This window comes from Poeciliopsis prolifica, unplaced genomic scaffold (genome assembly GCF_027474105.1).
Source record: "Poeciliopsis prolifica strain line A6 unplaced genomic scaffold, Auburn_PproV2 SCAFFOLD013, whole genome shotgun sequence".
In the NCBI taxonomy this organism is placed as follows: domain Eukaryota; kingdom Metazoa; phylum Chordata; class Actinopteri; order Cyprinodontiformes; family Poeciliidae; genus Poeciliopsis; species Poeciliopsis prolifica.
The window spans coordinates 11125042-11138400 of NW_026562388.1; the positions used below are offsets into that span (position 1 = coordinate 11125042).

The window sequence follows — 13359 nt, forward strand, 5'->3', positions numbered from 1 at the left end:
CAATTCTCACCACCTCCTTGAATGTGACCAGTCTGGTGTGATCCTTGGTTTCCATCATGCTGCATCTTCAAGGACATCAGCCTGTGTTGCTGTTTTTGCTTGAGGAGCCAAATGCAGGCAAAAGTCAGGTTGAGTAAAATGAAAAAAATAAAATAAAATAAATGAAAGTTAAAACAAACAAAAAAAATCTTTGAAAACGTGAACAAACCTGAGAAAACTGAGTTCAGAGATAGACAGGTGAAAACAAATGGAACCGGTGAGGACAGCCTGACCCAGCGGGGTGCGAATACAAAGCTAATTAGTGGAACCAGATACAGGTGGGAGACTGACCAACAGAGAACAGCTGGAGATCAAAATGAATAACAAAAACTAAACAGATAGAAAGGCAAAACATAGATTATGTTCTCAAATCTTTTGAAGATCCTGTAGTGTTTCTATGTTCTTTTAGAAAAAAGACTTCATCTGTGTAGGCAAAACCTGATGGAGGAAGAACATATTTTTATCTTCATAATCTGTTTTGAAAATTGTTCAGTTTTAGAAGATGACCACTCTTATGTTGTCAAATATTGTAGATATTACCAGGATCACTTAAAGTCATTTAAAGACTTTCTCTAAACCTCTATGTAATTTAAAAGGGGATGATGTTTTAGTCTACCCACAGAACATTTGTTTTGTGTCTGCAAAACACACATCATATTTAGAAGGTATAAAAACAATACACCAAGTCCATTGAAGTTACTTGTGAGTAATTACAGATCACCCACAAGTATTCAAATTATCTGAAACCAAGATGGCTCCTCATTTTGTTTTTCTCACAGTCTTTGTCTTAAATTAATGGGGTTATCAGTTGAAATAGAAAAGAAAAATCAGATAAATTGATTTAGTTGTAATAATAAGGTTGTGCAGCAGGGGGCAGAACAAAACCACATTTCCACACCAGGGGCTTCTTGCTGATTTGAAATCTGGAGCTAAAAAAGCCTTCCAATTATTATCCGCATACAGCTATCAATGCACCCATATTTCTCAAAATAAACAACATATTAATAATGCATTAGACAAAATCTTTCCCCAAAGCTCATCAGTCACTTTGCACAGATTGAAATAATCTTAGGGTTATCTTGAAGCTGCAGACTGACCATTATGAGGGGTACTGTGAATTACCTCCTCATCGTATTCAGTATGAACAGCTTGATCTTCTGCAAATCTGATCTATCATAGCATTCAGTTCCACTTTCAGAGGATTAAATAGCTCTCTTGCACTTTTAGGAGTTTAATCCTTGCTCTGCATATGTCTTGGGCCCAGTGAGGGTATACTTGATTTCTACCCCCTCTCTCTGTGTGCTGTTTGTTTCCACCTTCAGATTATTTCCTTGTAATTCTTGTGAAAACTAAAGCTTAAATACTTACAGTGCTCCAGTAAAGCATTTTATAGTTTTTTTTTTTTTTATCATACTTGCATGTTCAGAACCGTCAAATAAATATTGATATCAACGTAAACTTAAGTTTTAATAATTTAATTTCTTAAGGGAGGACAGAAGACAGAATCAGAACAAAGTGTTTGAGCTCATGATAATGTTCTAAAACAAATCTCTGAAAGATGCACTCTGTTGCTAACCAGGAGACAACTGGTTGCAATGGATTTTAAATATCCACTGAAACTCTTAATTATTTTAACAATCCCCTTGGTTAAAAATAATTGTCCCTTAATTAGCCCTTATAGCTAGTTGTGCCACCCTTGGAGGCAATGACTGCAACCAATTGGAATTTGGAATTCTTTCCAACCATCACAGTGGAAAAAAAAATAGTGCAATTTTCTTTTCAAAATTGCTTAATTCAGTCACACTGATTGATTTTTAAGCATGGGAGTCCTGTTTAAGGTCAAACCATGGAAACTCAACTGGATTTTAGTAAGTTTAGCCTCTGACTAGAATAATTCAAAACTTTGTGTTTTTTTGAGACGCTCAGAGGTGAACCTGCTTTTGATCATCGTCCCATTGCACAACCCAGATGTGTTTGCTCTAGAGGTTATGAACAGACGAACATTCAAGTTCAGGAGTCAATCATCTTGGCTCTATGTGTGTGTCATGTCTGTTCCCATGCACTTCCAGAAAAGTGCATTTCTCTGGTAGACATATATTCATCCACACTGACCTACCATCATCTACATTTACAAGGTAGTTGTCAAAAGCTGACAACTACCATGCTTATAATATAGAAACAATGAGACAAGATGAGATGAGGTGCGAGAGATCAGAGGAGACAATACAACAAAATAAAACTAGATGCAATGAGATGAGATAATGAGACAGGATTAAGTCAGACTAGATGAGATGAGATTAAATGAAATATGATAACTTTTACTCGATGTGAGATGAAGTAAAATGAAACTGGATGTAAGGAAGTGAGATGAGGTAAGATCAGCAAAGAATAGGTATGGTGAGAAAAAATTTGGCTAGAATGAGGACTGGACAGAGGTAACAAGATGAGGCAAGATGACAATAAATTACATAACACAGTAAAACTAAGCTCTGAATTGAGATGAGATTAAATGAGATAAAAGTTAAAAACAAAGTAAGATCATGTAAAATTAGGTTATGCAATGGGGTGAGGTGAGGTAAAATTAGACAAATAGAGATGAGACTAGCTGTAATGATTTGAGTGAATGAAATGAAATGCAATTTAACAACTTAATTACATGAGATGCAAGTTGGTGAGATGAAATGTGATGAGACTTAAGATGAATTGAACTGAGAGGAGATGAGAAAAAATTTAATGAAATAAGATTCAATTTAGCAACTTGAGGTGAGCTGAGGTGAAATTATATTGTACTAGATGCAATGAGGTGAAGTGCAATGAAATGAGAAGAGATGTAATGAAGAGTGGGACTGAGTGGTTTAAGATCGAGATAAGTCTAGATGAGCTGAAGTAAGGTGAGATGAGACAATAATAAATGAGATGACATGATAAAATGAGGTGAGATTACATTTAATCAGATGAGAATAACTGGTAAGAGATTATTTGAGTTGCTAGATAAGACTAATTTCATAAGATCGATAAGATAATTTGTCCACGAGTAAATAGGCACCATACACCCTCATAACATTAATTATAACCCTAAATTTAACTTATTTGCCAACTTCATGTTTCCTTTTTTAAGCACTATTAATTCCTCAGACATGAATGAACACTCTAACATCTCTCCCTTGCCCTTTCCAGTTGCTTAATTGAAAAGAAAATCAGTTTTGAGCTATTAAGAAGCCCTATTAGCTACAATTATTAATTAAAAATGTCCTAGAAGTCCCTCTTCAAAATGTTATCAACACCCAGAAGACAGTAAAGACTGCCAACAAATAAAGTTGTTTGGGTTAAGTATTATGATAAGAGGATGAACAGCTTGTGCTTCAGCATCTAAAAAAGTCATTTGAATTTAAGCAGATGTTGACCCTGCTTTGAGGCGTTTATTCTCTTTCCCATCTCCCAAAAGCGCTGCTCCCCTTATTTAATCTGAAATCGAGGGCTTTCAACTGCGACAGATTATAGAGGGCTAACCCAAGCATGCAGCCGTGGACCATCTTCTAATGACTAACGCAAGCAGAGCATCACGCAACAAATAGCTTCTCCACACTTGTGATAACTTCACGTCAGCAAAGAGAGACACAAATATGCTTTTTACTGAAAAAAGGGAAATAAAACAGACATCAGAAACAGATTTAATAAAGCAATTTCTATTTTATGTTTTCAATTTTGACTTATACATAATGAAATGAAAAACACTTACATTTAAAGACTACATGAACAATATTTTAAAGATTTATATATCAGTTATATACATGATGATAAAGGACAACATCTTTCTCTTACTGCCAATGGGACGGTTCCTCTAAAATGCTTCAATTTAATAATTGTATAAGCACAGACAGAATAAAAGACAGGAAATAAATTATAGGTCACTGGTTGCAATTAATGTAGTTGAGAAGCCTTTACTCATCTGGCTGTTTCTAAATGTGAGGTCTATTTACATTATTGTCTATTGCTGCTAATCTGTCAAATGCTCTAATATATGAAGAAACAGAAGTAAGTTTGAAAATACATTTTTAAAAAGTGCATTTAAATCTTCTTGGTAGCAACCAACAAGTTCATTTCTCAAGTCCAGATGAGAGTCAGTTTGGAGAAGTCAGTGAAGGGCGGAAATCCAAGTCAGTTAATCCAGATTTAAACTAAACGCAGCTAATCCACTGCAGTCACTTTTGACTACAACAGTCTCTGGGTTCTGGATTGGTTCTAGGGACTTCTCTGCTCCTTTTCTGGACTGGTCAGATCACTGGCCTTTTCTTCAGCCACCTGGATCTCCTGTTTGCCCTCCAGCAGTCTGTCATGAGAAACTGTCCCCAGAACTTTGGCACTGTGCTCCTGAGCCTTAGCCCTGAGTGCAGCAATGCTGTTCTCTCTCAGTTCCTCTTTAGAAATGACGGGCTTGCCCTCTGACCTTTTCTCCTCCACTTCAGCATCCTCAGAGATCTGAACGGTCGCCTGCTGCGGGGCATCGCACTTTCCTGTTGGTGGAGGAGTTGCGCCCTCTATGGACTTTTTGTGCATCCCTGTAAAGAGTTGCGGGTATTCAGATTTAGAATAACGTCTGCTCACTGGTAAGCCATCTTGGACTGAAAATAGCAAGCAAAAATAGTTCTGGTTTAGAATATAACAACAGCAATGAATTACTGGGTTATTGGAGTTAGGGTCATGCTTGGGTGTAATGTGGAAATAACAAAGAGGTGCATTAAATGTGCCTCAAATTAGCACAACCTCCAGTTCTGAATGAGGGTAGTGAGAAGGATATATCAGAAACTTTGAGAGAAGATTTTTACCCAGAAGCCAGGGAGCACAGGACTCCATGATACCATCCTTGGCAGACTTCAGGATGGACTCTGGCAGAGGGATGGAATGCCTCACCATGGCTCCGTACAGCCCATACTCAGCCATCACTGTGCTGCGACCCCAACATTTCTCTCTCTTCCTCCACTTAGCTCTGCGATTTTGAAACCATACCTACAAGAGAAAAGGTAGCCACTGGATAAATATTTATCATCCTTGTACATCTGAAGGTTATTTTGGCTGCTCTTGTTTGCCAAAAAGCTCAAGCTGAGCTTGAGATAGTCGAAGAAAAGTCGTAATCAAGCCACAGATTCTTAGTTGGATTGAGGAGTGGATTTGACTGGGTCATTCAAACACTTGAATATTTCTCTTGCAATATGACAAGACACAGAGATCAATTTCTTTTGACTTTAGGCCATTAGAGATTTATTTTATCACCAGGAACAGGACTGAAAGTGAAACTAATGAAAAGAAATCTCAAGAGATTCATGTTAGACAACAACAAAAAGTGACATCGCTCAGTCACAGGATTTCCATAAGAACCATTAGATCCAAGTATTGTCCCCTAAAGCACAATATGGCACACAAATGGCATTATTAGGGATAAGTCATCCCCACTAGTGGTGACATAAAACGTTTATATCCATAATCAGATGAGCCACTGAAGAGCAACAAAAGTGATCCATGCAACCCAAAGATTATCAGTAGCCCTGATAATCTTTGGCTGCCCTTTGAAAACTTTCTGGAGGCACACTTGTTTTGGACACTTCACTATTAGCTCCAGTCAGCATGTGGTGAAGCCTCTGCAGGCTCTGTGTCAGCTGACAAAGAGCCTGAGTGGACTGTGACACAACACGCAGGTGTTGAACATTGATATACACTTTTGATGGTTCTTGTGAAAAGAGGAAGGAGGCGGAAAAAGAAGCAGCAAATGGGGCGTGTATTTAATATTCAACTACAAAAAGATCAACCGTGTCTATGCTTTTTCTCCCCAAACACCTCTGATGATAACTCTTATTCCATACAAGATTTTTTTTTTTTTCTCCGAGAAATCGCTTTTCTGCTCCTCAAAAGACGCCAGTGCGTAAAAGCGTCGAGGAGGAGCGACCCAGAGGCGCGCCGGGGCTGATTGAAAAATAAGTTAATTTCAGGCCCAATCGATGGCGGGCAGGCGGGCAAATATCACGGGAAATTAAACTACCGGGACTCCGGGGAGCAGCGCTATTGACCCGCGTTAATAAATTCAATGTAGTTATTTCATTTGAACTCCCTGCGCCTCTCCATCGACAGCAGCAGCAGCAGAGCCAGCCTCCCGAGCTCGTCTGATTTAACTAATTACACTCAACGAGGAAAATTGGGTGTTAATTTTATCCAGGAGAGAAGCAGGCCCGGTCTTATTTATTTATTTCCCTTTTATTATTTATTCGCGGCCATACTGTTGCAGCCCCCTAATGAGAATGAGATTAAAAAAGGCGCCCCGGCAGATGGATGGGTCCAGGTCACACCGCAATCTTCTTCCGCCTTGATAGCTTGATTAGGTCGTTAGCGGCTCCTTCTCCGAGAACAAATTGTTTCACATCCAACTGCGCCTGATGAGAGATTATCTGTCCTGGCGAAGATGCTGCTGCTGCTGCTGCTGCAGGGGGAGGAGGAGAGCCTCCTTTGTTCAGGCAGGAAAGGGGCGAAAGTGATCGATTTGTGTGGGGAACCATTTTCCCTCAAACACCAGAGCAGCATGAGAGGGAACCTGTGGCCCCCCCACACAAATGTAACAGCATGCCATAAACACTGATTTAAAGGAGGAGGATGGAAAAATGAACTCCGCATTTACATTTTTATGTTAATGCAATGTATAAACATTCATTATTAAGAATACTAATATCGGATAATATGGTTATGTTACAGGGTGGATCCCATTTTTCTGTATTAATATTGTCCAATATGGCTCACCGCTCAGGGAGGCAAGGCCCAAGGGGGCGCTTTTTACGCAAAGCTTTGTGAGTTGTTTGCGAAACCATTTCTTATTCAATCAGAGGGAAATGTGTGCCTAAATTGTGTTGTGTGTAGTACAAGCATTTAGTAAAAATAGCCTCATCAGGAAAAATAGAATAGAGATTCATAACAGTCTTTATAGGGGATTTTTGAATACATCTAATGATATCTTTTTTTGGAAATCTTGATTGTCTAGACTGTTGACCAATCAACAGTGAACTGGAGACGTGTTTCTCTTTCTGAAAACTTTTAATTTGTTGTATGCACCCACATTTTAGTCTTGTTTTGCCTTTTTATATATAACTGTGACCACTTTAGATTTAGAAAAGCAACAAAGCAAAAATATATAAAGCAGAATGGCCAAATTTGGATGAAATGAGTCCCTTGATGCTTCTGATATGTTGAATATTTCTGTAGATATAATATATCTGTTTTTGCAGAAGGGACTTTGCCAGGGGTGGTGGTGGTGCATATGTTTGTATGTGGGGTGGTAGAAGGTGAAGTTCTCACCCAGGGTGCCATTAAAACAGGAGCCAATGCTGCCCCTCCACTTGTCCTTTGTGCAAGGGACTCCACTTGTCCTTTGTGCAAGGGACTTTTCTTTACTTCCTGATACATGACTTGATCTTGCAGATTACATGTTGACAAACATGTAACATGTAGACATGTTTGTCTATATGTAGACTGCAGGAGATGGAAAACATCTCCTGCAATCCAACCCACACCCAAACACACATCCAATCTCCTGATGAAGCCCTTTCTTAAAAGACAAACATGTTACAGTGTAACATATGAGAATCACATTGATCTGATCTAAGGCTATATATTTAAGGATGTATAGAGAGACAAATAGATAAAGATAAAGGGAGAGATTACAACAGTAATTTTGATAAAGAGTTATATGTCTCAGAGAAATGTTTAACAATCAAAAATTGATTTGCGTCTGTAATTAAAGTAGAACTTCACTGTTCGTCATCCTTGTCTTAATCTGAGGTGCCCTTAATGCCAAGGAAGCCTTAAAATTTATTTTTGGTCTTTTCACAAATAGAAAAAAAAAAACGCTTCATAAAGTCATGCAAAAAAGCAATAGAAAAGTCACTAGGGAAACAAATTGCATGCTTTCTGCCTTTCCATGTGGGTACTCATGGCACTCACATGGTAGTGACGCTCTGGGTAGAGAGCAATATCACTTTATATTAAACGTTTCTCATTAATGTGACCCAAAATCCCAGTAGGTGTCATGTAAACATGTAAGACCCTACAGCAGGTATCTAACCATGATTATAGTTTTTCTGGTTAATAAATATACCTACTTTAATGTATTCAACTTATATTCAGATTCTTTGCTAATTTACAAGCAAAACATTTTCTAAATGTTCACTTCGAAGCAGATGACTTCAACAATACTAAACTTTAAATACAAATAAATATTCTATGTGCGCATTTTATACAAGAGTAATTTTTTTTCTGTACAATTACGTATCAAAACATCAAACTAGAAAATACATCAGTTTTATTATTTTAGTTCTTGTGACAATATTTTAAAAAGACAGATAATTTTACATCATTTGATTTTAATTTTTGAGAAAAACTGAAAATGATGCATTAAGCTAAACTTTCTAAAGTTTGTTCTCATGGAGAAATGGTTTGATTAAGAAATATTTGATTGTTAAATACACTTGTTTGCTTCTTATCAAGAACAGTGACAATAATGTACTGGAACATTAAATTGTGTTGCCAAAGGACATATTTTACTCTTTGAGCATGTTTGAAAGTGTGTCAATGAAAATCAGTGGATTTTTTCTAATTGCTACAAAGCCGTTGTCCTCCCCCTGCTCCTCAGAAACAATTGAGACATCAAAAAATGTAGGGTTTGGGGCCATGAATGAAATTGTATTCATAGATAACGAAGCTCTGGACATATAAGCTTCGCTTACCTATAACAAACTAATATAACAAATTGAGTGATATCACGAGATATCATGTTACACATTCAAAAAAAGTCACATTATACATTACTTGATACCTTTTAATGGTGCAATTTCAAAATACAAAATAGTTTTATTTTTGTTGACTTAACATGAATGCATTTCTACATCAGTTTGAAATAAACATTATATTTTTTCTCAATTTAAAGATAATGTGTCTATAAATAAGAGCAGGTATTTACAATTCAACAATAAAAAAATTACAGTAAGATTAATTTTTCACAGTGATAACATCTCATAACAACCACTCCTGTATTTTTTTTTATTCACTGTGATTTAGTTTAAAAAAAATTCTGATTGATAAATATATTTTAAAAACACAATATTCAAAAGTACCCTAACCCTTATATACACTACCCTAATTTTCCAGTTGCCTACCAGTTACTTCTTTACCATAACAATTCACCTGAACAGAATTATCTGATTTATAAAATTCCCATGTATTTACTGACTTTTTTGTCACTTAATAGCTCAATTATAAATTACCACATTTAATAACATTTGCAATCAATGCTAATAGGTGTTTTGTTCATAATTTTTTCCCAATGAAATAAAATAAATCCTTTTTTTAAATTAATAACAAACCAAAAACTGTTTAAATAGCAAGTACATAGGATGGTTTTGGGTTAAAGACATTCATAAACACTGTCATGAAATAGCTGCCATTCTTACCTGTATTCTGTCTTCAGGCAGCTCTGTTTTCATAGCCAGCATCTCTCGGGCATAGACATCCGGGTAGTGCGCTTCGTTAAAGGCCTTTTCCAGCTCCTCCAGCTGATAGGAAGTGAATATAGTTCTGTGGAAACGCGTTATGCTTGTGAATATTCGCTGCAATCGCATTTGTGTTCTGCAAAATCCTGGTTTACGTCATGAAATTGAAGCTTTCCTTTGTTATTATTTTTACGTTTTGGACAAAAAAGATAGAATTTTATTTTTTTTATAAACTCGATGTAAGAAGAGTAGTTGAGATCTTGCTACTTCAAGATTTTTTTAAAAGGGAAATTATTTGGAATATGGGTTAAATAAGTTATAATAATACTTAACAGAAAACTATAATCAATTTCTCTTTAATAGGGGAAATTCACAGTAAAACAGATCTAATCGAATAATTAGCCAGCAATCAGTCTTGTCTGCCTTAAAGATATGTATTTGAAAAATATAGAAATAGACTAATTTAAAAAATAGCACCAACCGGTGGCGTCTTTTCTTGCGTTTCTTGTTCTGGTTTATAGATGACTTCGTGTGTCTTCGTTCATTTGAACTTAAATCCTCGGAGTCTGGATTAGAAACATGAGAGGTGGATTTAAGGACAGTTTGGAGTACTGTGATAAATTGTTGCAAACACTTTCGAAAAAAGTATATTTACTACTACTACTATTACTACTACTACTACTACTACTAATAATAATAATAATAATTGCTATTTTCCGTTAATGACTAATACAGCTGTCATCCGTGTCGCAGCATCATTGCAGGATTTGTCATGAGTGTCCGTGGATCACCTGAGCTGGCAGACTGGCTGGGGTCCAGCGGCCTCACGCTCCTGCTGTGGTGCTGCAGGTGGACGTCCTGACCGTCTGACAGCACCGTCTCCAGGAAAGCGGGTTGGCTGTAAAACGACGGAATTCCACCGGGGCCAATTAATCCCATCCCGACACCCACACCGACGGCCGCGGGGCCCAGCACAGACCTGGCGGCGATCAGGTGCGCCCCTGCCGGCAGCGAGCTCAGCGGGCTCCTCGGAATGGAGGGCGGCTCTTTATTCAGCCCCAGGATCTCCTGGATGCCGAAGCCGGTGCACCTGGTCGGTGGGTGGCTGGCGCTGCTTTTCGGCTGCTGGCTGTTGCTCCCTCCATTTGCACCCAGAGACGTTTTCTCTGAGTGATTTAAACTTTCCGACAGCACTGCGCCCTCTTTCCCCGTCATGGTGCTTTTGGATGGCCCTCGAAAAAATATATTTCTTTATTATGTCGTCTCACAGGAGGGTTCCTTGAACATGATCCTCTGCGTCCCACACCGTCGTTTAGAAAATGGTCCTTTTATCCAACAGGTCCATCCCAACAGGAGGCTGCACCACGCAGCCAATCAGCTGCCAGGATTCAGGATTCCAGTGGATCATGGATGTATTACGCCCTCTCCAACACATCGCTGCCTTTTTCTGAGGACTGTGTGGAGCAGCTTCAGTTAAAATATAGATTAACTAAATCAAAGGTTTAAAAAATATATATAAACCCAAAATGAATTGAAGTAACACTAACAACGTCAAAAAAAGAAAGAAAGAAAAGAAAAACAGCATCAGATTAAATAGATTGGACGCTCTCTTTGAAAGCTCGTGAGTGAATGAGAACAAATTAAACCTATTCCCCTCTCCTCCCGATACAGTGTCTTTGAAATGGTGCAGGTTTATAGAAAATTACCTCAATCTCTAAATCTGCCTTTCGCGGAATGCATTACGCACACATATAAACACACAGACAGAGCCTACTATGATCTATGTGCCCAACCACCGGCTCACACGGATGGATAATTGATCTCCAGATGCTCCGGGAAACTCATCACACGCGAATCAAAGGCCCACCTCAAAAAAAAAAAAAAAAAAAAAAAAAAAAGGAAAAAAAAAAAAAAAACCCGACAGCTGGTGTGGAGATGGACGCAGTGCTGCATGGTGCTAATCCCACAGCAACAGCAACAGCTGCAGCAATAATAATAATAATAATAATAATAATAATAATAATAATAATAATAATAATAATAATAATAATAATAATAATAATAACTGGCAGATATTAAATAGCCTATATAATAATGAAACTAAATTCTAAAGCCAAAATAATATTTGTTAGTCCACAATTTCTACCAGCACCGCCATAATAGAGTAATATGAAAAATCAGTAATATATATTTATATATATCAATAAAATATGACATAATGTACATTAAAATGATTATTACTACTGCTAGCAGTAGTAGGAGTAGTAGTAGTAGTAATAATAATAATAATAATAATAATAATAATAATAATAATAATAATAGGAAACAACTCAACAACAATGGTAAATCTGAAATAAAATCTAAAAAACATAAAAACATTCATTGTCTACTGACAATAATAAGCTAATAATTATCGTCATTGTCAGGGCAATATAATCGACCTGGTGCACAGTTAGTATTTTTTGTCGATTAAAAGATGGAAGAACCAAAAAACATAAAAGTCTCTATTGTTGTTTTTTTATATATAAACAAAAATGCATAAATTGTGTATTTTTATTCTCACTCTAATTTAGGCTACTGCACACAATTTATATGTCTCACAACAGTGGTGCTGTTAAATAATATCTCAAAGGATAAACAAACGCATGCGCATCAGGCCACTTCTAGAGTAAGTCTTCACACCGCCACACAGTTTGAGTTCAGTTAATCCACTAAAATGGCCTGTAAAAGTGTTTTTGCCCAAGCGCGCAGCCTGAACCCTGAATCGCCATATTTTCAGTGAGAGAGAAGCAACTGATTAACAAGAAGAAAAAATATTGCTGCTGCAATTAGTGTTTAGCCAGTTGAAAGTAATTAGGGCCTATTTAGTGGAAATTCTATTAATGAAGAAATCAATGTTATTAGGATATGCTAATGACACATCAGCCTGTTGGGATGGAGTCATTTATTAACACGGGAGGGTGTGCAATAGAAGGCCTCTCACTCCATCATCACTCTTCCTGCAATCCATACAGCTTATTTGTTTGTTTGTTTTGTTTGTTTATGGCGGAACGCTTTCTCCTTCCGTTTTCTTCTCTATTAATCCGTCCTCTGTGAAATGGATGCAGCCTGATTTACATGCAGGAAAGAGGCTTCCTAATAAGGCTCTAGATTAAGGGGGGATTTAGTTCAGTCATTCGTGTAGATTGGGTTGCCCATCAAAGATCTGTAAGATCTGATGGACGGCTGCAGATTAAAAAGCAAACATCTGCTGATTCCTTTTTTTTTTTTAACTCCCATGAACCAAAGCCACTTCCCCTTTTGAACTTCCCTTTTTTTTCTTCTCCAGGCTCCATCCTGCAGGGAACGCATGCGCATTATGCCAAAGAGTTTAACATATTTTTAAAAAGTATGAAGTAAAGTCGCCCACTTCAATGCATATCAGGTATCTTACTGTGCCGAAAGCGCCTGATGAATCGTTTAAAAATAAGCTTCATATTTTAAGGGAAGGTTAAAGCTGCACAGATCTGCACATTTTAATCAGATCACAATAGGCTACTGTTGTTCTGCCTCAGAAAACAACAGAAAACTCTTCGCTAAGACGCGGGTGCTGAGTCAAACCTCTCGGTGTTGAGACAGTGTCCAGGAAACCCGATGACAGCCAACATGTAGCGCCGAGTCAGGCGGAAAAAAACGTCAGCATGAGCTGGGCGTGATGTGATGCGAGCCCTCCCCTCTGCTCTCCCCTCTCCACAACTTACAGACAGTTTGCAAGCCCCGCAGCTTTCTCATGGTCCCCCGACAACGGCATGTTTGG

At 37.7% G+C, this 13359-nt stretch overlaps 1 protein-coding gene across 2 annotated transcripts; it reads right to left on the reverse strand.

Annotated features, from left to right (window-relative positions):
* Positions 1-3709: 3709 nt before the first annotated feature.
* vsx2 (visual system homeobox 2) lies at positions 3710-11083 on the reverse strand. 2 transcript variants are annotated; one of them, XM_055038064.1, is made up of 5 exons: positions 10355-11083; positions 10045-10129; positions 9525-9648; positions 4866-5046; positions 3710-4598 (listed from the first exon to the last, which is right to left on the reverse strand). In XM_055038064.1, exons 1-5 carry the CDS (start codon positions 10776-10778, stop codon positions 4282-4284), a joined length of 1131 nt encoding a protein of 376 aa, XP_054894039.1. In that variant the 5' UTR covers positions 10779-11083; the 3' UTR covers positions 3710-4281. The 2 variants fall into 2 exon arrangements, with proteins under 2 accessions (XP_054894039.1, XP_054894038.1); XM_055038063.1 differs by having other exon boundaries at positions 3710-4661.
* Between the last annotated feature and the right edge of the window lie 2276 nt (positions 11084-13359).

Coding starts and splice junctions, on each gene's coding strand:
- vsx2 (XM_055038063.1), bottom strand. CDS start 10,778: ATGACGGGGAAAGAGGGCGCAGTGCTGTCGGAAAGTTTAAATCACTCA. Junction 9,649..10,044: donor CGCAAGAAAAGACGCCACCG/GTTGGTGCTATT, acceptor GCGTTTCCACAG/AACTATATTCACTTCCTATC. Junction 5,047..9,524: donor TGCCTGAAGACAGAATACAG/GTAAGAATGGCA, acceptor TTTCTCTTGTAG/GTATGGTTTCAAAATCGCAG.